The 26259-nt window shown below is 45.1% G+C and overlaps 1 protein-coding gene across 1 annotated transcript; it reads left to right on the top strand.

Moving 5' to 3' along the window:
• Nucleotides 1-26259, top strand: ANHX (anomalous homeobox). Its single transcript, XM_064290954.1, has 10 exons — nt 1-249; nt 2402-2529; nt 3608-3731; nt 4134-4350; nt 4912-5029; nt 6232-6488; nt 6892-7012; nt 7596-7745; nt 10298-10382; nt 26125-26259. Exons 1-10 carry the CDS (start codon nt 1-3, stop codon nt 26257-26259), a joined length of 1584 nt encoding a protein of 527 aa, XP_064147024.1.

Below are 26259 nucleotides of genomic sequence, written 5' to 3'. Positions count from 1 at the left end.
ATGCAGAGCTTCCTGAAGCTGCTGAAGGAGAGCAGGGGCACCTGCCCACCCCCGGCGGACCTGGTGGACCTTGCGGGAAAGCTGTGCCGGGACCTCCGGGATGACCTTGCCCAGGTGGAGCCCTTGGTTGATGCCGTGCTGGGGAGCCCACTCCGCCTGTACCTACTGGACAGAGAGGATGTGGTCCTGGTGTGTGTGCTTGTCCTGGCCCGGAAGGAGCAACACCAGGCAGCCTGCAGGGTCCTGGAGGTAGGGTCAGCTTGCGGGTGGGGGAGGGGGGTGCCCAGAACAGGGGAGCCCAAAAGTCAGCCAGAGTCCGAAGCCCGAAGGGAAAACCTTCTCTTCCCCACCTCCATTCACTCAGCTCTGGTTAGCCTGGTGATCTGATGTAAAAACATTCATTTATCATATGGGCAGCCCTGTGCCAGGCACTCAGTTAATGAAAAGAGAGTCAACACTCTCGTCAGTGGGACAAACGGGGAATCAGTTCAGGACTTTAGTCCTTTATCCAAAACTCTGAAAACTAAGAGTATCTTTGAAACTCATCTGGTGCAACATTGAGCCTGAACTTATTTGGCAGCAAACCCTGCCCTGTGTTGGTGAGAAGCTATTTATGGTCTTTCTTTTCCACGAACTGTGTCTGTTTTGCTTCATAAAGAAGAGTATGTCTGATTATAGGATGTGGCCCTAGATCATGCTGTGGCAGCACAAGAAATGTATCTCCTGTCACTTCCCCAAATCTAAAAAATCTTGAATTCCAAAATCCATCTGGCCCAAAGAGTTTTGAATAATGGATTGTGGGCTTCTTCCTCCCTCGCTCCCTCACATTGGTTAAGAGCTACAGCTGCTAACCAAAAGGTTGGCAGTCGAATCCAACAGCCACTCCTTGGAAACCTAATTGGGGCAGTTCTACTGAGCCCCACAGGGTTGCCATCAGTCAGAATCGACGCGATGGGGGCAGGTTTGCTTGGGTTCATTTTTCACCTCGTAATACAATCCATGAATAACTTATGTTGAGTCTGCCTTCAGAAACACCTCAGTTCCATCCTGTTCTTTCTGTGCTATGTCCTCCTGCCTGCTCTCTTATACTCTCTCCTGACCCCTCCAGTCTATTCTTCACGCAACAGCCAGAGGGGTTTTTATATATACAGATGGGACCCTGGCACACACCCGCCGCATGGCTCTGGTCCCTGTGGCCACCCTGCCTGCCGTTCAGTCCCGTCTTCCCTGGTTTCCTCTGCAGTGGCTGTGCTGGGTTCCTTTCTGTCCTAGATCTAGATATTTGCCATCTCATGACCTTTGCATGTACCCTTCCTTCTGCTGGGCCCTTTTTGTGCATGGTTCCCTCTGACCCTTCAGGGTTCTGCCAAGTGACACCACCTCCTGCAGCTTTTCCCTATGAATTTGTGTATCTGCGTATCACCTTTTCCCTCACCACACTGTAAGCCCCATGAGGGAGGGGCCGTTCGGTCCTCCCCACCCTAGGGACCACTGGCACACAGGATAGCACCTGGGTTTGGCAGAGCTTGAGCTTTTCAAATCTGTCAGTACGACTGAATGACGTGAGAAACATGGGAACACATCCTTAGAGCTGTGACTGCTGCTGTGAAGGCAGTCAGTGGGGTGACGATAGAGAGTTCCAAGAGAGGGCTCGAATACCCAGTCAGGGTCCGAGACCTCTGGAAGCAGAGGTGCAAGCTAGGCCCTGAGAAGTGTCTGAGCTGTGCTCCAATACGAGCCCAGTGACTGCATCCTGGTGGAGACGAACGGCAGACTGGCCCACAGACACACGTGCAGCAGACAACTCTGGGTGGGGCCTTCAGCACAAGGCCAGGCAGGATTCCAGGACTTTCCTGATGTGGAGAAAGATGAACATTGTTTACATCGAGACCCTGAGAACATTACTCAAAATCATTGAGTCAAAGGGTGGCCTCGTCCAGATGATTCAAGTTACGTGAATGGCAACAGCCTCACAGGAGAGGCCAGTGATGGGAGCCCTGATTCTGAAGGTCCAGTTCTGTGCAGCAGGTTCTTCTGACCCAGAGGGGAACCCCTGTCCCACCCAGTGCAGGAGTCACCAGGCACCTGAGAACTGGCCTTCCTGAAACATTTGTGTGCTGACCTCCTGTGCATCCTGGGAGGGCTGCAGGGTCTTAGGGGCATGAGGGCTGGCACCCTGAGTGACTGGCTACCCAGCGTCACACCACAGGGCTGGCAGGGATTTCCACCGTGGCCATCTAACTCCAGGGTCCACTGGTGAACAGTGAGAGTGGGATTGGAACCAGGGCCCTATTCTTCTATAGATGCCTCGGCCTGTGCAGGGGTCGGGCTGGTCCAGGAGGGTAGGCCCCAGGTGCCCCCAGCCCAGGCAGCCGTGGCTCAGCCAGGCTCTCCTCAGCAGGACTGTCGGGTGCCTGGAGGAAGCTTGGAGCTGGTGCAGCTCTGGAATGACATACACTACTGTCTGGCCATGAGGAAGCTGGGTGTGGTCATGCTGAGCCCCGTGCAGAAGTTCCGCTGTAGGAAGAGGTATGTTTACTCACGCAGACCCTGTGGGGCACTCCAGGGATCAAGGTGGGGTCCAGGCAGCGCAGAAGAAGGAAAATAGGGTGGCACCGGTCAGATGGAACACAACGGTAACAGAGGGCTGGTGTGAGCGACCTCTTTACGAACCTCTGGTATAGGCTGAGAGTGGTCAGGCTTACCCTGAGTGGTGACCAGGGCTGGCCAGGCTGGGGACATCATCCCTGTGTCAGCAGGGGAGGAGGGAGCAGTCTCCAGGACCACAGGGAGGCTGGCTGCAGGGAGGCGGGCTGAGTGTCCTGACCTTGCTCTCCTCCGCTGACACTCCCCAGGCCTTGCCAGATGAGGGCTCCGTGGGAGGGCTGCTCTAGGACAGAGGGTCAGCACAGGCTGTGGGCCCTGGAGGGAGGCCTCAGCAGGGGGCCAGGAAGAGGGAGGGAGATGCACAGAGCATTCATCTGCTAATGGGGATGCTTCAGTAGAAGAAATTTTCATGGTGAAAGAGGGAATAAAGGCAGGAGATCAACCTCCAGTCAGGCCTGGCTGGGAACCAGCATTCCAGGTGGAGCCTAGACTGAGTGCCCTGCATGTCAGGGTCTCAGTGAGAGTCTTTGGTGACAGGCCATGGAATCCTGGAGGGGCCAGGTGGCTGTGTTGGAGGAGCTCAGGGACTCACCGCAAGTGTGGGTAGTGTTGAGGGCTCCTGGGTCACACTGTGGCAAGGGATGGCCAGAACATGGGGCAGGAATGCTGGCACACACCACCAGCCTGGAGACACACCTCAAGCATGGGTGCTGTCCAGGGGGCCATGCTGTGGGAGAGGGACAGTCATATAACCTCAGCACGCTCTTGTTCTGCGTCTGCACGTGGGGCTGGGGAACCCCTGGGGTCCCTGCAGTCCGGAGCTCCTTCTGTGTGTCCTCATTTCTGTGGGGAGAGAAGAGCTTCTCATCTTCCCAAAACCAAAGACAGAGAGGCTCCACCAGGAGAAGACCTGGGGCATCACTTCCTTGGAGGACAGGGACTGGGTAAAGGCGAATTCGGGGGTTTTGTTCTGAGACCTCCTCCTTCTGTCCTCATCCAGGAACCCACCACCGCCCTCCCTCTGTCCCGAGGGCCTGAGGAGTCGGAACTTCCCCAGGGAGGTTCGACAGAAGCTGCAAGACTTTGCCTCAGGCGTGAGCACCAACCCCAACAAGGCGCAGCGGGTAAGAAGAAGCCAGCCCCTCGTGTAGCACCTCAGACATCCTGAGTGTCCCCCATCTGCCAGGGTGAGGGTGGACTGGGCTCCCCTCAAGTTCACTGGGGACTGAGGGCCTTGTGGGCCCACAAGGCAGTCCCTGCACTGTGGGGCTTGCTTCTCAACGGGAACCCACCCTCAACAGTCATGTGGCCATGGTGGAAGGGCACAGTCCATTCTCCCTCAGGGGTTCATCCCCCAGGGGCTGCCCAGAGCAAGTGCTCAGCAGATACTCCTCTAGCCAAGATACAGGACCAGGTCTTTGAGGGATCAGGGCAGACTCAGGGCCTTTCTCAGTGGGAATGATGGTTGGGAAGCCCTCTGTGCCTCTTGGTGTGGAAGCAGGCACAGGGCTCTGTTGTCTCCACAGGAGACCTTGTCGTCAGAGACAAGCCTATCGGAGGAGCAGGTCTACAACTGGTTTGCCAATTATCGCCGGAAACGAAGAGCCCTTCTCCAGCACGTAGAACTGGCTGAGGGGAAGGCAGCACAAGGCCCTGATGCCTGGGGGAGGGGTCTGGATCCCCCTTGTCCCTCAGGGGACCCCCATGCAGACCCTTGGTGTAGGGACAGGTCTCAGAGTTCAGGTGAGTGGCCCAAGGGCCCAGCCTCCTGTGGTTTAGGGCAATATTGGACCCCCAATTTCCCCCCACTTCCCACTATGTCCAGGGTTGCTCTGGTCAGGCAGGCGGCCCCTCAGCAGGGATGGGGCTCACCCAGTGGTGAAAGCTAACAGTCAGGCTATAGGTGGGACATTTTTCATCAGGGAGTGAGGTTGCTGAGGCTGATGCTGGGCACGGGATAGGCTCAGGGGTTTGTCTGTGGCGCTGAGCCTAGCCATAGGTTTATAGCCTCCATTGTGCACTGAGATCTTACGATGTGGCCAGGGAAGGAATGGACTGGTGACAGCATCATGTGGCTGGAGGGAAGAGATTGGCAAATAAATCTAGGGGCCAACGAAGCACCAGGGTTTGGACTGTCCTGTGTTCTATGGAATGCTGGTTCAGACTAAAGAAGGACAAAGACACAAAGAACATTGGGGTTAACTCTTACTTTCTGGGAAGCACAGCTAGAGGCTGAGGGAAGGAGGCCATGGACTCAGGGCACCACCAAGCCTCCCCCAACTGACTGTGCTCTGCTATAATCAGGATGTGAGGAAATGGGGCCTCCATGGTCCCCAGAGACCACTAAAGGATTGTGGGCACCGCTGGTTCCTGCCCTGGGCCTTCCTGGAGACAAGAGGTTCTCAAAGCCACTGGCTCCCAGGTACTGAGACCCCACAGCTGCATGACCAGCTCACCTGTCTGGCCTCCTCCTCTTCCCCAGGGATAGGAGACATGGCCCCCTGACACTGGGGCCCAGGGTGATGAGAAGAGAGATAGCCATGGTCCTAGGGGTCAAGGGGAGGCACAAGCAAGGAATCACATCAGGGACAGTTGAGGCAGCACCCCCTCACCCTGAGCTTGCTCCCTAGAGCCTGACTTCCTCTGTAGCCTAGAGAGTAAGGGAAACAGACTCAGAGAGAAGGAAAAACCTTGCTAGCCTGCCTCTGAAATACAATCCCATGGTCACTATAGTCTGTTATGGTGTTTTGTGTTTTTTTTTAAATGTCATTGAGAAAAAAAACGTCATTACCAACATTTTGTGGTGTCCTGCTATGTGCTACGTGCTGTTCTAAGCAGGTTCCTTGAGCCCCAAGATTGTCCTGTGTTGAGGCAGCACTTGTATGAGAAGGTGCTGCACTCTCAGGGCTGCACCCCGCAGGCCTGGGCCAGGCCTGAGTCCCCACCTAACCATGACACCATGTGTCACCTCTCTGTTCCTCCTTTACCAGTTAACATTTTGATATCTGCTGCCTGGCTGGCATCCGGGCCAGCACCATCCAGGTGTCTGACCTCGGGCAGGTTCTCACGGCCTTTCAGAGCTCAGTTTTCTCACCTGTTCAATGGGGAATAATGACAAGACCTGCTGTGTGGTGTTGTTGCAAAGAATATCTGGGTTTAGCAAAAGGCTCTGTCTTCTGTCTCAGACTCCGGGAACATTCAAGGAACATGCATTCTTTAAGTTATTATTATTCATCACTGCATGGTATTCCCTTAAGATCAGCCATCTTTTATTCACTGGGCTATAGGCACTGGCTGATCACACTGCGTTTTCAGTATTGTGGAACAATGCTTCATTGCAGGTTGTGGTAAATAAAACTGCTACTATATTTAAGATTTCCAGAAAAAACATTTATTAACTGTCTCCTTGGGCTGACCTGTCAGAGCCTAACCACTGGTCCTTGCATCCACCATGTGCCACGAGGAGAATAGGGTCACGGTGTGATTTGTGATGTGTGGGGCCCCGTGGCCATCAGTGCCCAGGCTGAGTTGTGACCCAGATTCCCAGACTTGCTGGCGTCTCTTTCCCAACTCTGACCAGGGGAGCCTCTGCCCACTGAGGGACAGTGTTTGCTGTGTCCGCAGGTTCCTACAGGGTGGCGAGATGCACCAGGAAGGTCCTGGCCAAGATCCTGCTACCTTCACCCCAGTCTGCCCTGGCCCTGGCATCTCCCCTCTGGCTGCTGTCGGCAGTGTGGTGGACCCATCCCCAGCTGCCCCAGGGTCGTGGCTGATGTCACTTGCACTGATGTCCTCCAGCGAAGCCTCTATCCAGCCTGGGAAATCGGTCCACAGCCAGGGTCTGGGCTTCAGGATGCCCTGTCCAGATGCTGTCATGACAGGTGGGTCTGCACAGGACAGAGCCATTGTTTCCTGAACCTGACACTGGCACTGACTTAATCTTGTTTGAGGGGCAACAATGTGGAAAGGGAGCCCTGGTGGCACACTGGTTAAGCATTCGGCTGCTAACCAAAAGGTCAGCAGTTTGAGTCCACCAGTCACTCCTTGGAATCCCTGTGAGGCAGTTATTCTCTGTCTTATGGAGTCGCTATGAATCAGAATCAACTTGACGGCCATGGGTTTGGTTTTGCTTTGGGATGGTTAAATTAGCACTTAAACCTTACTTCCTCTACCTGAGAACATCTTCAGGGTTCTCCAGGAATAAGAAAATAATGGGAAGGCAAAAGTAACCTCATATACCAAATAGTTGTAAAGGTCCCTTCAGTCCAAGAAGATCCTGGACAGGTGGCCCCCGGGTTCAGGAGGTCACCGTGGTGGTGAACGTGGACAGAGTTGAGCTGACGTGTTGTTTTGTGTCTGAGATCAGGAGCACCTTCAACCTAGTAGACTCAGGGAAGAAACGGACGTAGATTCTCACCTTACTTCTCTCCTAAAAAACCCTAGCTCTGGTCAAATCCATGGTAGCTTGTCTTTAGTAGTGAAAGATATTTCTAGATATCCTCTGTAACGTTTTAAGTAGAGAAAAAGTCAAATGGGCAAGGTAAGCTGGTGACAGCTTAATGTAAGTGAAATCTTAGGGAAAGCCAAGGTAAAAGTTCAGTGAAAAGGGAAAAGGGCTGGGCCTCAGCCATTTCAGGCACCAACTAGGAAAGAAAACAATGATTGTGTGGATTGCACATCTCTCACAGGTCAGCGGGAAGGAGTTTGTGGCAGAGTCCCATGTGTGGTCACTGGGACTGGGGTCTGGAATGAGGTCACACCTGTGACAAAGCAGAATATGAAGTCTGCAAAATTCAACCTTGTTTTGGTCTGCTGAAGCCAAGAATGAGAGAGCTGGGGAAGGCCATTGAGATCATTGGTTGTGTCCCTTTCATTCTCATGGAGCTTGTCTTTCTCAGAGAGGGGCACTGAGGCCCAAGCAGATGGAGAGCCTGGGCACCACACGTTGCCTCCTATCTGACACGGGTCCTGCTCCTTCCTCCTTGAAGTGAGTTGTGGAATTTCTTTCCTACAGGATTCACTGACATGCCCAGCGGGACCCCCCAGAGCAAGTATCTGGAGGAAGGTCCAGGTACTGGTGGTGGACACATGGAGCTACAGCCCCTGCTGCTGCCGCCGGAATCCATCTTTCCCCAAAGGTAGTCCCTGCAGAGCCCCAAGGCTTGGGTAATGCTTTCTATAGGCCACAAAGAAGGAGAATGCGGGCCCTGCCTGACAGAGTTGTGCCTGACTTGTAGACTCACCCACCTGAGACTGTGCAGATTAGACCTTTCCTTAGGGATATGTAAAAATGAGAGCAGTCCTCCCAGGCTGCTTCCTCCAAAAAAGGGTAGTTTTACCTCAAGCAGAAGAACACCCAGAAACATCAGAGTGGACCTAGACACTGTCCTCCGGCCTGTGTCTCTGAGGCTCCTTGACTGTGCTAAACTCAGGGCTTACCTCTTCGCCAGGGTGACCCTAGGCCCCAGAAGCCTTTTCCTAGTGTTTTCTTTTCCCCAGACAAGGGACTGTGGGAGTTTCTGAGTGGCCACAAGATCCTGCTTCTGTATTCCAAATTGTAGTTTTAAAGGGGTGTGGAAGGGCCTGGAACAGCCTGGGAGAGGAGTTGCTATTGATGTGGTGAATGCTGAAGACTGTTGGAAACAGAAGGAAATTAACCGAGCTGCAAGGGGTAGGAATATATCCAAGAGTGGAGTTTCTGGGTTGTATGGTAGTTCTATGTTTAGCTTTTGAGGCACAGCCAACCTGTTTTCTCTAGCTGCTGTACCATTTTGTATTCCCACCAGCAGTGGATAAGGGACCCAGTTTCTCCACATCCTCATCCATCCACACTTGCTGTTTTCTGGGTTTGTGTTTGTTTCTTTTTTATTTCTTTTCAATCTTAGCCTTCCAAGTGGTGTAGGAAGTGGTATTTCACTGTGGTTTTGATTTGCATATAGCCTTGATGGCACAGTGTTTAAAGAGTTCAGCTGCTAACAAAAAGGTCATGGAAACCCTATAGAGTACAGTCTTCCCTGTAACTTGTGGGTCATCACGAGTTGGAATTGAATCAATGGCAACTGGTAATGGTTAATGATGTTGAGCATCTTTCATGTGCTTGTTGGCTATTTGTATTCCTTCTTTGGTGAAATCCTTTGCCCTCTGTCTATTCACGTTCTTTATCCATTTATTGACTGGGTTGTTTTCTTTTTGTTGTTAAGGTGTAGATGTTTTTTATAGAGTATATTCAGGATATTAAACCCTCATTCAATATGTCATTCCAGGAAATTTTCTCCCAGTTTCTACATTGTCTCTTCACTTTGCTGTTAAATTTCTTTGTTGAACAAAAGTTTTGGATTTTGTTGGAGTCCCAGTTATTTGTTTTCTCTTATGACTAATGCTTTTTGGTGTCATATTTAAGAATTCATTGTTAATTGTAGGTCTGGAAGCAATACCCTTGGGAGTTTTAAGTCCTTATTCTGTTTTGAGTTAATTTTTGTGTACGATGTGAGATATGAGTCCAGCTTTATTCTTTTGCATGTGGAAATCCAGTAGTTCCAGCACATTTATTAAGTCTATTGCATGGACTTAGCACCCTCGTCAAAAATCAGTTGAACTTACATGTATGCATTTATTTCTGGACTCTCAATTCTATTCTGTTGGTCTACGTATCTATTATTACATCAGTACCAGACTTTTTGATTACTATAGTATGCTTTGGAATCAGGGAGTGTGAGTAGTCCTGCTTCATCCTTCTTCATTGAGACTGCTTTGGCTATTCGGGGCCTCTGGCAATTCCATATAAATTTGAGGACTTTATTTTTCATTTTTGCAAAGAAAGCTTATGTGAGTTCGACCATGATTACACTGAATCTGGAGCTTGCTTTGGGAAATGTTGACATCTTAATCATGTTAATTAAGTCTCCAAATCAGCGAATTCGAATTTGCTTCCAAAATCCAAAAATAAAACCCATTGCCGTCGAGTCAATTCTGACTCATAGCGACTGTATAGGACAGAGTAGAACTGCTCCATGGGGTTTGCAAGAACATCCGGTGGATTCTACTACTTTTAATCTCTTTCAGCAGTGTTTTATAATTTTCATTGTGTAAGTCCTTTACATCCCTGGTTAAATTTATTTCTAGGTATTCTCTTCTTTTAGACGCTGTCGTAAATGGAATTATCTTACTTTCCTTTTCAGAATGCTCATTGCTGGTGTATTGAAACCCACCTGATTTTTATGTGTGTGTATGTTTAACCTTAAAAAACACTGCCAACTGTTGTCCAGAGTGGTTGCCATGGTTCCACTGCCTGCTGTCCCTCATCCTCATTCTGATCTGGTTGTGACTTTGGCCTCTTTTCTTCTTTCACGCCCCAGGTCTGCTCCTTCCCTGGTATCTCTCCTGCCCTCATGTTTCTGCTGAAGGAGGCCTACGCTGACATTCTGTCTGTAATTGTCTCTGGGAGCCCACTCTGCTCTAGATTACACCACTCATCCCTTCCTAACGAATTCCACATGATTCTCTGCCTCTCTCCACCAAAACGGAGTGCCCGAGCACAGAAAGTTTTGTTCCTGATGAATGTCAAACACCTAGAACTGTTCCTCATATGTAGAAAATACTCAATACGCATCGCCAAACGGGTGGCTATTATTTCTTAGCATGCCTGGGCACTTGAGACAGACCCTGTTCTGACACCCAGTTTCCTTTTTAGCCCCCAAGAACCGGCTCAGGCCACGTCCTCATTCCCTCACCCTGAGTCCACCGTGGAGCTGAGCCAGCCCCAGACCTCCAGCCAGGTGAGGTCTTCCTACAGGCACCTTTGTTTCCCTGCTATCTCCTGTATCCCCAGTGCATGGCATAGAGGAGAAGCTCAGCTGCTGCCTTTGGAGTGAATCAACCAGGCAAAAATGAGTCAGGTGGAAAAGAGGGCTCCTGGTTGGAAGTTGGCAAAATGGGAGCTGTGAGGGGAGGTGGATATGGAGTGCTATGGGGAGATGTTTACTACTTCTGAGTCCAGGGCTCCAGAAGTGGGTGGTGTCCATGCAGGGTCAGAAAATTCTCTGTGTTGAAAAGGCAGAGCCCCGAAGCCTGGTGGTGGAGTGTATAATGTTGTGTTTGGTTTTCCAGGTACAGTGGCCTGATGGTCAAACCTCCAGTGATGCATTTTGGGGAGCACAGATGCTCTTTGAGTTTTCAGGGGGCAGCCTGGGCTGAGGTGACTCTTGGGAGATGGCCAGCACTCCAGGAGGAACACATGTGAATTGTCCGGCTCTTCAAGACAAGTTGTGGAACTTTATCCCCAAATACAAGAAGGAATTCCTGGAGTTCTTGGCAGGGAGGTCACCTGAGAAACATGGAGGGCTTCTTGCCCACAGCTAATGTTTCAACAGTTTGATATTGGAGGCAGTATTTGAAAATGTTCAAGAGATAAGAACTGAAAGGTGGGTTTGTTCCCACTCAGGCAGTGGCAAAGCAGACAGTCCAGCTCCTGGGACAAGCTCTGTGCAGCTCAAGCCTTCGTAGAGAGAAAAGAATGTTCTAGTGCTGGCCACCTTCCCACCTTTCCTGTAGGATAAGGTAAAAACTTCTCCACCTAGTTCTCTTTGTTGTTGGTAGCATTTTGACATCTTTGTGTTCCTGAGGGCTTCTCCCTTGAATGCCAAGAGGCAAGCTGGTTGGCTGTGGCCCCAGCAGGTTATAATTCATTGTGTTTGCAGTAAAAATGTTCAATCGCATTGAATTAAAGTTTTAATGCCTTCAACTCTCCTTTTTCAACTAATTATTATACATCCTGGACATAGTTCCATAAGAGACCTTTTAATCCCTGGATAGCAGGTCATGACTTGGCTGTGGACTGCTCAATCAATATATCAGTATCCTATACCCATATTGTCCCGATGCTTCATGGAGTGATCTCTGGTGGAGCCTCCGGAAAATTTTCCAAGTCCCCTTCTGGTGGTCCAGACCATCCACAGCCTGCAGGGAATGTCCATGGGGTAGGTCATTGTTATCATTATTATTCGTGATGACGATGGTGGTGGTGGTCATGCTGTTGAGTAAAATTTCTCAATGCATAGAGAACTGGAGATGATGACAGGGGTCCCATGCACACATACACACATGTAGAGCCCATGCTCTTTCCTGCATTCCCATTGGGTTCCTGCTGCTTACATGAGGCTCTGAAAATTTTCCACGTTCCCGGGTGGATGCTGAACTGATCTGCGTTGACTTGAGGATCTTGGGGAGGGTGCCCATGGCCTACCAGAACTGCCAGAGATGTTTTCTAAGTTCACTTGTGGGCCTGGCAATTGCCTTCGCCTCTGCAAAACTTTTCTTGGTGAACTGAGGTGCCTGGGAATCACTTGGGCCGGCAGGACAATGAGATAGAAATGATGGTCTCATAACATGTTTACCAAATTGGACCAGCCTCAATAAGGCCAGGTATTCACAGAGGAAATAAGGAAATGGTCCTTTTTTTCTTTTAAGTCAGTTCATGAAGAGGAGAAAATTCACACCTCATCCACGTAAGTGACACAATGTACATAGACATGCAGTGAACAGAGATGAGGAAGAGAGTAGAAGCTCTCATCTGCCTTTTTTCACTTACTGTATCTTGTAAATCATTACATATTAGTAAATATGGTAAACAAACTGTTTCTTGATTCTCCTTTGTGTGAGGAAAATTTTGACCTACTGATAGGTATAATTGGGGGGATTTCAGAACTAAAATTAGGCACTGTATTCTAAATTTAACTGAAATCTCACTGCTACACTCCTGATAAACATTAGGTTTCTATTGAAGTTTACCATGTGAATGACAAAGCTCAGCACTTGTTATGTTAATAGTGCTCCAGCAGCCTGCCTCAGAAAAAGCCTCACTGAGCTGATAAATAAATTAGAACATATAGATGAACATGTTGTTTTAACTACCTTAAAAGAATTTCCTCAGCAGACACGAAGACTTTATCCCTTTGTCTCTGAGCTAAATAAGCAGAGTTTGCTTTTCAAAAGACTTAGATTTGAAATTGATCTGACCTTTACACCTTCCTACCTAATGGTCAGTTCTGTATCCAAAGATTCCAATTAAGTTGTCCCAGCTGCAAACATATCGTTAAACTTTCATGTTGAAATTGTTTGTACTTTTCATTGTGGAAATATTTCCTTAGTTAAATTATATAGAAAATGAGAGATCTGTGTGAAACTGGAAGCTGATGAGAAGGTTCACAGTTAATTGCCTGCTTGTAAAATTTCTTCCCCCTTCAATTGCTTTGATGTAGAGGGTTATCTGTATTCGCTTTACTTGTTAAATATCTCTGTTCTGTCTGCAAGGCAGAGCATACTGTTAGAGTTGATCTGAATGCATTCTCTCCTGCGGAATCATTCCTTCAAGAAAATTTTTGTTTAAATATCAAATTGGATTGTCGGTCTGGTGACTCCACTAGGACACCTTATACAGCTGTATTCTATAGTAAATATAGCGTTCTACCCCTAGGAGATCGTATTGACCCCATACAAAAAAAACCAAACCCACTACCGTTGAGTTGACTCATAGTGATCCTACAGGACAGAGTAGAACTGCCAGATAGAGTTTCCAAGGAGTGCCTGGCAGATTCAAACTGCCGACCTCTTGGTTAGCAGCCGTAGCGCTGAACCACTAAGCCACCAGGGTTTCCATTGACCTCATGACTTTCAAATCCACTATAGGGTGATGATCTACAAATTCTTGGTTAGAACCCAGAAAACTACCTCAGTTTTATCCCTAGCTATGCACTGTTCCCCAAACTTTGATATCTCTAAACATTTAAATCCATCATGTCCAGAAGAAATCTTTTGGTAAGTTTTTCAAGCTTGTTTCTCTGTGGTTTTCAACATGGTGGAGAATGGCTCTGGTGAGCATGCTGTCACTGTCACCTGAATTTTAGAAGTCACCTTTGTTTCTCCATTCCCCTCATCTCATAAATCTGATCCACCAGCAATTCTTGGCAGCTCAGGCTCCAAAGGACACCTCAAGGCCGCCCACTTTTCCCACCTGCACTACTACCATTGTTCCTCACCCTGACCACTGTAGAAGCTTCCTGACCAGTCCTCTGTACTTGTTGTGCTCAAGTTATCCTGACCTGCAGTCAGTTCCTGGCACATACTTTTTCTTGTCTCAAGACTGTCACCACATTCCAGAAAACCAAGTCTGTTTCAGATGAAATCAAACAGGTTTATTCCAAGCAAAGATCACAGTTAGAACTGGGAACAGCACGTATCATTGAGGTGAGACAGTGACGTCTAAAGAGGGGGTCTGAATCAGGGATAGTTATACTACTGCAGCAAGCATCAGCCATAGGTTATTCACGAGTGGGTGCGTCTCCGATTAGGGGGGTGGAAGGTGGGATCCTTCTGAGGTGGGGTAAGTGTACCTTACTGGTTTAGAGGGTATAGGTGTAAGACACTGGTTGGTTTTTAATTATTAATGGCTCACATTAGAGATTACATAACTCTCACAAGATACTTAAATAATCATCACAAGATGTTTACATGCAGAATCTTTGTCTACCTTGCAAAAAGATCTTGCTGACAACAGCACTCAGCACCCTTCCTGAGTATGTGTATTTTGAGGGGTGCAGAAGGTCACATCCTGGTTTTGACCACCGAGCAAAAACATATTTTCCTCAAAAACATAGCTGTTAATCTAGAAATTCAGATCAAAATTAGCATGCTGAACATATTATGCCTGTGTCTCACAGATCACACTAAAAGTTTTCTTTTCCCAAGACAATTCCCTTCTTTTAAGCACTTGGCTGCTAACCAAACAGTCAGCAGTTCAAATCCACCAGCCACTCCTTGGAAACACTATGGAGTAGTTCTACCTTGTCCTAAAGGGTCATTATGAGTCAGAATTGACTCAACGGCAACAGGTTTGAGCTGCCATCCCATTAACAACATCGTTACTTATTTGTTCCATGGTGGCTGAATGATTTTGGGTGGGTTCCTAATATCAGGGATGCCTACCAATGCAAGATACCTCAGAGAAAAGCCCGTCCATCTCCAGATCTCTCTATCACTGGGTTGTCAGTGGAGTCTCTCTTTATTCTCTTTTTCTCTAGTAAATTTAAATCACTGGTGTAATGTATACTCTCACTGTATGAAGGAACATCTAGGAGGATACCTATATGTCCCAAGGTACATCGGCCCATCATGTTCTATCCATGTAAACAAGGCCATACCCAAGTGTACAGCTTATTGCTTGTGTCTGGCTTATTTGTGGTGAGATAATCTCCCTCCCAACATAAAAACACATAACTATAGGCGTATAGATCACTTGTTTTGGTTATAATTATGTGGGAAGGGGATATTTTGATTTACTTGCATAAGCTAAGGTTCCACTTGGAAATTGTTACAAATGGGTAACTGTCCAGAGACTGGTACAAAGAAGGGGAAAGTCATTCCTTTTATAGTCAGTGAATTCTTTTGCCTTACTTGATAAAATCTCAAAGTATCTGTGGAATTTTCCATGTTGGAATGAAATGCTGATTCAGCAAACATGAACACCCGTAAGTTTTGTAAAAACACTCTAAACCTCTGCATGACCTGGTCAGGTGTTATAGATTGGCTTAAATTAAAACATGCCTTCTGCAGTGATCCAGGAGGGTGCCATAGTCTAACATGTATGGCTCACTTAAGGGTGATGTTGAGGTTAATGGTTGCATTGGGTATGAAACTATAATTTAATATCGTAGATGCTAAAGGATCAGAATTAGCAAGACTGCATTTGGGGGAAGAATAACAAATCGAACATTTAGGGAGATTACCTGTACTAGCTACTAAAAAAAGAAGGGACAATCTAACAAAGGCATTTTTGTGCCAGATGTCAACTTGAATTATGAATAATCTTAGAAAGATACCTGAGATAAGCTTCATAGCGTAAGAAAATTGTCCAAAAGAGATATATAAATGCTACTGGCATGCAGTACTACTCTGTTATATAGGGTTGCTATGAGTCAGAATCAACTCGACGGCAATGGGTGTTTTTTTGGGGGGGGGGCGGTTAAGATGCAAATAATAGCTATAATGAAATAAAATCCTCTGGTAACATGTGAGTATGTGGGACTAAATTTGTATCCCTCTTATGACCATGAACAAGAACAACAAAACAAATACCTAAAAATCTTAGTAAGAAAAGATATAACAAGGTTTCAAAATTAGTAGAGTCCATGAACTACTTAATCGAATACTCCCAGCTTAAGAATCAGGGAAATCTTAAAGATGATCAAAATTAAATGTAAAGCTGTGACTAGTAAAATTTCATCTTTCATGCAAAGGTAATTATTCCTGGTGTGCTGCATGGTGGTGGGTGCTGCAGATAAACAAATGTCTAGGTCCACAGGATAATATACATGGCATCACTTCTAATGTTTGAAGGACAATTGTGAGACTAATAGATGCAATGAATAGAGTGAAAATTACTCTATGAATTCCAACAGATTTCATACACACCTGATCCTGACATGTTGGGCAGAAGCTGTCTGCTTAGCTGTCAGCTGCTTCTTCTCCTGGCCCTTTTTAAACTTCAGTTTGAGGGCTTCCATGGGTTGCATGGTCCACTCAGGGGTTGTGGCCTTCCTTAACTGGGACAAGTGCACCCAAGCTTTTATTCCTTGTAAGATTGCAGCATATGGATTACTAAGATAAACTAATAAGGATCCGTCTATCATGGTTTGTCTCTTCCAGTGTATATAGTATATATAGTTTCCGGAGGGATAGGCATTTCAGTGGGCTCCACAGGCTTTTCCTGATTGTAAGATTTTTAAACTAGGATTGTTATAAGCCTGGGCACAATGGATTAGGGCCTTAGAGTTTTTAAAAAGCTAGCTTGTATAAAGTTGGAATCAAACTATGCCAACCCATGGGAAAGGGCCAAATGGCATCCAGTGACAATTTCATGTGGGATCAGCTTGTGTGGACTAAAAGGTGCTGACGTTAGATTTAATAGGCCTATGGGTAGCATTTATACCCAGTCCTAAAAAATGGGATAGCTTTGCCAATTGATTTTTAATTATACTGTTCGTTCTCTCAGCTAAACCCATGTACTATGGATGGTACAGGAAGGTAGCCTCTGAAATACAGGAAAACCATTGCATAACTCCTTTTTGATTTGTCTGGATGAGGGGGTGTCTTGATCACTGAAAAGTGTTCTTGGGGCACCCAAGCTAGGGATGATGTTCCCTAAAAGCTTTTTGACTGCAAATGATGCTGTGGCATTCTGGCTAGGGATAGTCTCAACCCATTGTAAATATCTACAAATTATTACTAAAACAAATTTATATCTACCAGAGGGCACCAAGTGAATAACTCAATCTGCCATTCAAACATTGGCCCAAGAGGTAAGGGGTACCTTCCCAAGGGAGGTACACAGCCTAGACCAGCATTAAATTGAGAGCATATGGACCAATGTCAGGTGATACGGTCAACTGCACCCCAAAAGTGTCCCCACCATTCCTTTGATAAGATGTCTGCAAGCTTGTCTCATCCCTGGCGATTAGTGCCTGTACAGTTACAGAGAAAGGACCATGTAAGGACATGGGGAGGACTGGCTTCCAATGGTGAGGTTTAGGTTTTCCACTGGGTAATTCCCAGATTCAAGAGATGCCATTATAATGGTGTCCTTTTTTCTTCCAGTGGTCTTTTTATTCACCTGAAACCAATCATTGCTGACACTTTAATTGTGCTATATTGGCTCACTAGTGGTGGTGTCCTGAACATAAAGATTCCCATCTGTATGTCTTATATCAGAGAGGCCACTTAGAGTGAATGCAACCACACTCCCAAGGAAACTCCCTGTCAACCAATTGGCTGTTCATAGCAGATTCCATCATGGAAATGATCTCATTCTATCAAATCTCATCATGGAAGTGATCACATCATCATGGACTGCCAGACTACACCCTAACTGCCAAACCACTCAGGATCATGGCCTAGCCAAGCTGATGCATGCGCTTAACCATCGTAGCCAGGCTTCACTGCCTTGACATCAACGTGCAGAGCAGAGCAATGCTCCTGCTTCAGAGGCAAGTCTCCAAATGGCTGGCTTGGGAAGCCGCTGAAGTCCCATCAGCCCTCTTTGGGGCTGGCCCTGCCCATGGCACCACCTCCACTGGTGCTGAGCCCTTACGACCCCCAAAGTCTGACCTGCTCCACCACATGCCTTGCTCCCTCCAGACCATACCACCACCTCCTCTCTCCCTCCCCTTTCCCACTGGCTACCACATTCAACAATCCATCCCCAGTCACCAGCCAGATCTCCAGGCTGAGAGTCTGGCCACCTCCACTCACAGCTGACTACAATGAACCCCTCTCTGTGTTAGCCATTTCCCTTCCTAAAACACTCGAAGCAGGTCTGCTCTTGCATGTCTGGCATAAACCCAAAGACAGTGGTACTGAGTTGAGGCTTTGTGAACATGGTAGTCTGTTTTTTTTTAATTGTGCTTTAGGTGAAAGTTTACAGCTCAGGCTTATTTCTCATTCAAAAAACTACACGCATATCATTTTGTGACATAGGTTGCAATCCCCACAATATGACAGCTCATGTCCCTTTTCCACCGGGGCTTCCTGTGTCCATTCACCCAGTTCCTGTCCAGTCCTGCTTTCTCATCCTGCTTTCACACGGGAGCTGTCCATTTGGTCTTATATACTCCATTGACCTAAGAAGCACCTTCCTCAGGTATGTTATTTTTTGTGTCATAGGCCTGTCCAATCTACTGGAATCCATCAAGTGACCAGGTAACCTTTTTCTTCTTCTTCTTGCTACCTCTGACATCGCTGTGAGGGCAAAGGTTATTGCCAGAGTGATGGCCACCCAAGTGGGGATGTCCTTGGTAGGATCCTTCAGGGAGTGTCCTTCTTGCTCCCAGTGGTCCTTTGCCACCCCATTCCTGGGTTTCGACTTGTAAATGACTACTGCGTCAGTGGGCAGGGCCAATTCTATTACACTGATGATGAAACTGGGCTTCCTGAGGTCTCAGGCTTGGAGGATTTTCCACTTCTGTAATGTCATTTGTTCAGTGGCTGTTTCTTAGTTTTTCAAACACCAGTTTCAGCTTCCCTATCACAGTAACGCCTGTTATCATAGCACAAGAAAATGACAGTTTGTGCTGGCATGTAATAGATGCATAACAAATATTTGTTGAATGAATCTAATGCTCAGAGTTCCCTTCCAACCTGTTTATATTATGCTCACTCTCTGTTCGTTGTTACTATTTACCTTTTCCCATTTATGCAGGTTATTAAAAAACAAAATCATTTTTACTCATTCTCAGTTGTCTATACTTATCTACAGCTGTTTGTTTCACTTTGTTTTCCCCAGTGCTGGAAATTTGAGTACAAATAATTGAGAGATTATTTAAATTCGTATGTGATCTCCTAACTTTCATGAACAACTTCATGGCATGGCATTTTAAAGATAATTTTATACTATGCTAGTATTGTGTTGTTATTTATAGTGTGATTGTTTTTATTTCTAGAAAACACCTGGGAAATTGATCATGTAGACTGGCATCAGGAAAATCACAGCAATCTGGAGAGTGTGGCAAAATGTTAAGAATGTATGCCATTTTGAAAAGTGTCTTCTTAGTAGACATCATGATTCTTCAAGAAAATCGTAAATGTGACACACGTGGAAAGAGTCGGAAATATAATATAGATTTTACTAGTAATTACGCTGGAAAGAATCCTAATGGGTTTCATGTATATAAGGAACCATTTATTTACACTAAACATGAGGGTATTCTTATTGAATTTAAATACTACGAAAGTTAATCTGGAAAAAGTATTAACAGGAAGTCACAACTCCTATCTCAGAGAAGATGTATGGGAGAAAAGCCCTCTGAATACAGTTACTTTGAGAAAGCCTTCAGCGTCTAATCATACCTTGTAGTGTGCCAGCTAACTCATGCAGAAGAGAAACTGTACAAATGTAGTCAATGCAGGAAAGAGTTCAACAGCAAGTCACAAAACATTGTACATCAGAGAACTCATGCAGGAGAGAAATTCATGAATACGGTTAATATGGGAAAATTTCCAGTTTCAATTCACAAGTTGTTATGCATCAGAGAATTCACACAGGTGAGAATTCCAATGAATGTTGTGAATGTGGGAACGTCTTCAGCAGGGAAGATCAACTCATTTCACAACAGAGACCTCATTTAGGGGAGAAACTGTTGGTTGTAATGAATGCGGGAGAGCCTTTACATTCAAGTCACAGTTGATCATACATCAGGGAGTTCACAGTGGAGTGAAACTCTATGCCTGCATTCAATATGGGCAGGCCTTCAGTTTGAAGTCACAGCTCATTGTACATAAGAGAAGTCACACAGGAGTGAAATCATATGGATGCAGTGAATATGGAAGTGCCTTCAGAATCAGTCATACCTCATATACATATGAAGACTCACACAGGAGAGAACCCACTTGAATGCAATGAATGCAGGAAATCCTTCAGTTTCAATTCACAAATGAGCATGCATCAGAGAATTTACACAGGAGAGAATCCTCATGAATGCAGCACATATGAGGGGGAAAAAAAACTCTCTTCCTATCAGAGAACTCATCCTGGGGAGAAAACTTATGAATGCAATGATTGTGGAAGCCCTTTAGCAGCAAGTCACATATAATTATGTACATGAGAAACCATTGTGGGGATAAACCATATGGATGTAGCAAATGTGGAAAACTCTCGATTTGGGAGTCACTATGCATTGTACATGAGCGAACTCATGCAGAGGAAATCCCATATGTCTTAGTCATCTAGTGCTATTATAACAGAAACACCACAAGTCGATGGCTTTAACAAGCAGAATTTCCAAAGCTCTGTAGCTCCACTGGTAAGTGCTTGGAGGCACCCCACTCACCAGTAAACGTCATCTGGAAGGCACTCAACTCCGAGGCTCCAGTGTTGTCCCACACTGTTCTCCTGGTTCTGCTGCTTCCTGTTCTCTGCTGCTGCAGGCTGTCTGCCACTGCTGCTTCTCTGCTTCTGCTTCTCACTATCTGCCCCATCTCCAGTATTAACAGATCTGCTCATTGGCTTCTGACTCTTCTATCCATTCACAGTTTCAAAACTGATCCCCATTTTAGGTATCTGTTGGAGCGGCACCCCACTCCCAGCACCAAGTTCTGTCTTAGTCATTTACTGCTGCTGTAAGAGAAATACCACACGTGAATGGCTTTAACAAATAGAAGTTTATTCTCTCACAGTCTAGTAGGCTAGAAGTCTAAATTCAGGGCTTCAGCTGCAAGGGAAAGCTTTCTATGTCAGCTCTGGAGGAAGGTCCTTGTCATAAATCTTCCCCTGTACTAGGAGGTTCTCAGGCACAGAGATCCTCAGGCCAAAGGACTCACTCTGCTCCCAGTGATGCTTTCTTGGTGGTATGATGACTCCAAGTCTCTCTGCTCACTGCTCTCTTTTATATCTCAAAAGAGATTGGCTTAAGACTATTTAAACAATATAACTGCAGCTAATCCGTCTCATTAACATCATACTGAAGGAATTTACAACATGCAGGGAAATCTCATCAGATGACAAAATGATGGAGAATCATACAATACTGAGAATCATGACCTAGCAAAGCCGACAAATGTTTGGGGAGGGGGGATACAATTCAATCCATGACACTGCGTAAATACAGTCTATGTGAGAAATCATTCGGTGGGAAATTACAGCTTGTACATCAGAGTAAAGACCCAAAACAGAACTCTACGGATGCCTTGAATGAGAAAAAGCCTTCATTAGGAAATCTCAACTCATGGTACACCGTGAACCTCACTCAGGAGAGAAGCCCTACAGATGCAATGAATGTGGAAAGATCTCTCAGAAATCAATTCTTAGTGCTCATCAGAGAACTCATACAGGACAGAAACCCTGTAAATGCACTGAATGTGGGAAAACCTTTTGTTGGGAGTCACAGCTCATGCATCAGAGAACTCACAGAGATAGGAAATGTATTAATGAATTAAAAGTGAGAAACTGTCTCAAGAGTCAATTTACAGGAAATACTAATTCATACAGAAGGGAAACTGTACAACTGGGCTCATTTCATTACAAACCAGAAAACTTACACTGAACAGAAAACTTATGAAGCAGGGAATATGTAAGGGCCATCCAGAAAAATGTATTCTATACATATAAAAAGCACACAAGGTAGAAATATGAGTACCATGGATGTGGTACAGCCTTTAGCTTATAGCTCATTTAACATCAGAAATTTCACAAAGGAACTGTATGAATTCCATGGAGGTGGGAAAGTTTTTAGCAAGTCAGATCGTCTAACAACTTATGCAGGTAAATAACCATATGAACAAAATAATTGTTGGAAAGTTACAATTAAATATAAAATTCAAAAGGAGGAAACTCAATCTTGAAGTACATAATTTATTTAACCCTATGAAAAATCTATCCAAAAAATTATTAATAATACTTTTTAGGAATGATGATATAAGAATGGATCAAATAAGGTAACACCTTCAGCAAGAAGGTTCACTTCACCAATTACCAAATTCATTCTGAAAATACCTATTATTTTAACTAAATTTAAAAAGAATTCTCTGCAGAAAAAGTACAAAGAAAATAATGCTTTAGATGTTCCAAAATTTAAAATAAAGATTAGAGAAATGACTCATATATGTGAGACATGTTCTTAATGGAATATGAATATTTTGAAGTGTGTGAATAAATGTAATAATTAGGAAAACAGAAAGAAAAAATATCTTAGGAACTACAGGGATAATTTCATGTCTGTCAGTTTGTTGTACTGTGGTGGCTTGCCTGTTGCTCTGATAATGGAAGCTTTGCCATCATTATGTCAAATACCAGTGGGGTAACCCTTGGTGGACAGGTTTCAGCACAGTTTCCAGACTAACGAAGAAGGATCTGGCAGTGTATTTCTGAAAAAATTGGCCAGTGAAATACTTATTAACAGAAGCAAAACATTGTATGATAGAGTGCTGGAAGATAAACCTCTCAGGTTGGAAGGCACTCAAAGTATGATGGGGGAAGAGCTTCCTACTCAAAGTAGAGTCAACCTTGATGATGTGGATGGAGTCGAGCTTTCGGGTCCTTCATCTGCCTATGCGGCACTACTCAAAATGAGAAGAAAAAGCTGCAAACATCCATTAATATTTGAAATGTGGAATGTACAAAGTACGAATCTAGGAAAATTAGAAATGTAATGGAAAAGAAATGGAATGCATAAACATTGATATCGGAGGTATTAGTGAGCTGAAATGGACTGGTGGTGCCGGCCATTTTGAATCAGACAATCATATGGTCTACTATGCTGGCAAAGACAACTTCAAAAGGAGTATCGTTGCATTCATCATCAACAACAACATTTCAAAATCTATCCTGATGTACAATGCTATCAATTGTAGAATAATCTTCATATGCCTTCAAGGAAGACCAGTTATTAGGACTATCACTCAAATTTATGTACCAACCACTAAAGCCAAAAATGTAGAAATTGAAGATTTTTACTAACTTTTGAAGTCTGAAATTGATCAAACACGAAAATCAAGATGCATTGATGACGCCTGGCCATTGAAATGATAAAGTTGGAAATAAATACAGATGGGTGGTTGGAGGACATGGCTTTGGTGATAGAAATGGCACAGGAGATCATGTGACAGAATTTTGCAAGACCAACGACTTCTTCATTGCAAATACCTTTTTTGAGCAACATAAACACCAACTATAGACTTGGACCTCACCAGATGGAATATACAGGAAACATATGGACTATATCTGTGGAAAGAGAAGATGGAAAAGCTCAATGTCATCAGTCAGAACAAGGCCAGGGGCCGACTGTGCAATAGACCATGAATTGCTCCTAAGCATGTTCAAGTTGAAGTTGAAGAAAATTAGAATAAATCCACAGGAGCCAAAGTATGACCTTGAGTATATCCCACCTGAATTTACAGACCATCTCAAGAACAGATTTGATGCACTGAACACTAATGACTGAAGACCAGATGACTTGTGTAATGACATCAAGGACATCATTCGTGAAGAAAGCAAAAGGTCATTAAAGATCGGGGGAAAAAAAGACCAAAATGGATGTCAGAAGAGACTCTGAAAGTCACTCTTGAACATAGAGTAGCTAAAGCAAAAGGAAGAAATGATAAAGTAAAAGACATGAACAGAAGATTTCAAAGAGTAGCTTGAGAAAACAAAAGTAACGTGTTATCATAAAATGTGGAAAGGCCTAGAGATAGAAAACCGAAATGGAAGAACATGCTCAGCATTTCTCCAGCTGAAAGAACCAAAGAAAAAATTCAACCCTAGAGTTGCAATATTGAAGGATTCTGCACAGAAAATATTAAACTATGCAGGAAGCAACAAAAGAAGATGGAAGGAATACACAGGTCACTATATCTAAAAGAACTGGTTGATATTCATCCATTTCAGGGGTTAGCATATTGTTAAGTATATGGAGCCAGATGGGAGTAGTTTGAGCCTTAAACACATGCTCTACAAGCAGAGTGACTCTAGACCTTTGACTGTACTTCTCTGACGGGCATTCTTGTGATTTGAAACTGGCCAGATACCCACCTAGTAGAATCGTTGTGTTAGGCGACCTCAGTGGTGTCTGGCACAGGTTCAATACATAGCACTCCATTGCTGGGCTCCTATCCTCCACTCCACGCCTGACTTAGGACAACAGGAAAGAGGAACTGCAGTTGCTGAAGTGGGGTATTTTTGAGTGCAGGGCCACTGCCCAGCCACCTCACAGCCAGAGACAAAAGAAAAAAATCAGTAATACTGATCTCACCTTTGATCAAAATGTTGACATTTTGCTCATCAGATTCGTAACCATTAATTTTGATTTCTAAAAATATTGTGTTAGATTATTATTTGTCTTTTTTGTTGTTGTTAGGTTCCATTGACTTGGTTTCCACTCATAGCCACACTATAGATAACAGAATGAAATACTGCCCAGTCCTGCACCATCCTCACAGTCTTACTATGTTTGAGTCCATTGTAGCAGTCACTCTGTCAGTCCATCTCCTTGAGGGACTTCCTCATTTTTGATAACCCTCTACTTTACCAAGCATAATGTCCTTCTCCAGGGACTGGTCCCTCCCGATAACATGTCTCATCATCCTCGCTTCTAAGAAGCATTCTCCCTGTACTTCTTCCAAGACAGATTTGTTGTTCTTCTGGCAGACCATGGTGTATTCAATATTCCTTGCTAACACCATAATTCAAATGCAACAATTTCTGTTCAGTCTTTCTTACTCAATGCCCAGCGTGTGCATGCATATGAGACAATTGAAAATATCATGGCTTGGGCCAGGCACACCTTAGTCCTCAAAGTGACATCTTTGCTTTTTACCACTTTAAAGAGGTCTTTTGCAGCAGATTTGCCCAATGCACTATAATTCGTCGTTCGATTTCTTAACTGCTTCTTCCACGAATGTTGATTGTTGGTCCAAGTAAAATGAAATGTTTCGCAACTTCAACATTTTCTCCATTTATCATGATGTTGCTCATTGGTCCAGTTGTAAGGATTTTCATTTTATGTTGAAGTGTAATCCTCCTGAAGGTTGCATCTTCATCAGTAAGTGCTTCAAGTCCTCTTCACTTTCAGCAAGAAAGGTTGTGTCACCTGGATATCACTGGTTGCTGAGTCTTCGTCTAATTCTGATGCCATGTTCTTCTTCATATAGTCCAGTATCTTGGATTGTTTGCTCAGCATAGAGATTGAATAAATTTGGTGAAAGGATTCAACTCTGATGCACACTTTTCCTGATTTTAAACCACATGTATTCCCCTTGTTCTGTTTGAATGAGTGCCTGTTGGTCTGTGTACAAGATCCATATGGGCACAGTCAAGTGTTCTTGAATTCCCACTCTTCACAATATTATCTATCATTTGTTACGATCCACACAGTCAAATCCCTTTGCATAGTCAATAAAGCACGGGTAAACATCTTTCTGGTATTTCCAGCTTTCAGCCAAGATCCATCTCATATCAGCAATGGTATCCCTCATTCCATGTCCTCTTCTGAATCTGTCGAGAATTTCTGGTAGTTCCTTGTCAATGTCCTTCTGCAACATTTTTTGAATTATCTTCAGCAAAATTTTACTCCTATGTGACCTTAATGATATTGTTTGATAATTTCCACATTCTATTGGGTCACCTTTCTTTGGAATGAGTACAAGTATGGAACTCTTCCAGTCAGTTGGCCTGTTAGCTGACTTCCAAATTTCTTGGCATAGACAAGTGACCACTTCCAGTGCTGCATCTGTTTGTGGAAGCATCTCAATTGGTGTCATGGATTGAATTATGTTCCCAAAAAAATGTGTATATCAACTTGGTTAGGCCATGATTCCCAGTATTGTGTGGCTGCCCTCCATTTTGTGATGGTATTTTTATGTTAAGAGGATTGGGGAGGTGTTGTAACACCACCCTTACTCAGGTCACCTCCCTGACCCAGTGTAAAGGGAGTTTTCCTGGGGTGTGGCCTGCATCACCTTTTATCTCTTAAGATATGAAAGGAAAGAGAAGCAAGCGGAAGTTGGGGACTTCATACCACCAAGAAAGTAGTGCCAGAAGAAGAGCGCATCCTAGTCCGGAAGAAGATTGATGAGAAGGCTGACAGTGAAAGACTTCCCCTGAAGCTAACACCCTGA

The sequence above is a fragment of the Loxodonta africana genome, chromosome 9 (genome assembly GCF_030014295.1).
Source record: "Loxodonta africana isolate mLoxAfr1 chromosome 9, mLoxAfr1.hap2, whole genome shotgun sequence".
Lineage (NCBI taxonomy): Eukaryota > Metazoa > Chordata > Mammalia > Proboscidea > Elephantidae > Loxodonta > Loxodonta africana.
Note: the sequence above shows the minus strand (reverse complement) of the source record. Positions and strands in the feature narration are given on the sequence as shown.

What these genes read in the sequence shown, in the direction of transcription:
- ANHX (XM_064290954.1), top strand. Translation starts at nt 1, where the DNA reads ATGCAGAGCTTCCTGAAGCTGCTGAAGGAGAGCAGGGGCACCTGCCCA. An exon ending in TCAAAGCCACTGGCTCCCAG is followed by an intron (nt 5,030 to 6,231) that starts GTACTGAGACCC and finishes CTGTGTCCGCAG; the next exon opens with GTTCCTACAGGGTGGCGAGA. An exon ending in GAATCCATCTTTCCCCAAAG is followed by an intron (nt 7,746 to 10,297) that starts GTAGTCCCTGCA and finishes TTTCCTTTTTAG; the next exon opens with CCCCCAAGAACCGGCTCAGG.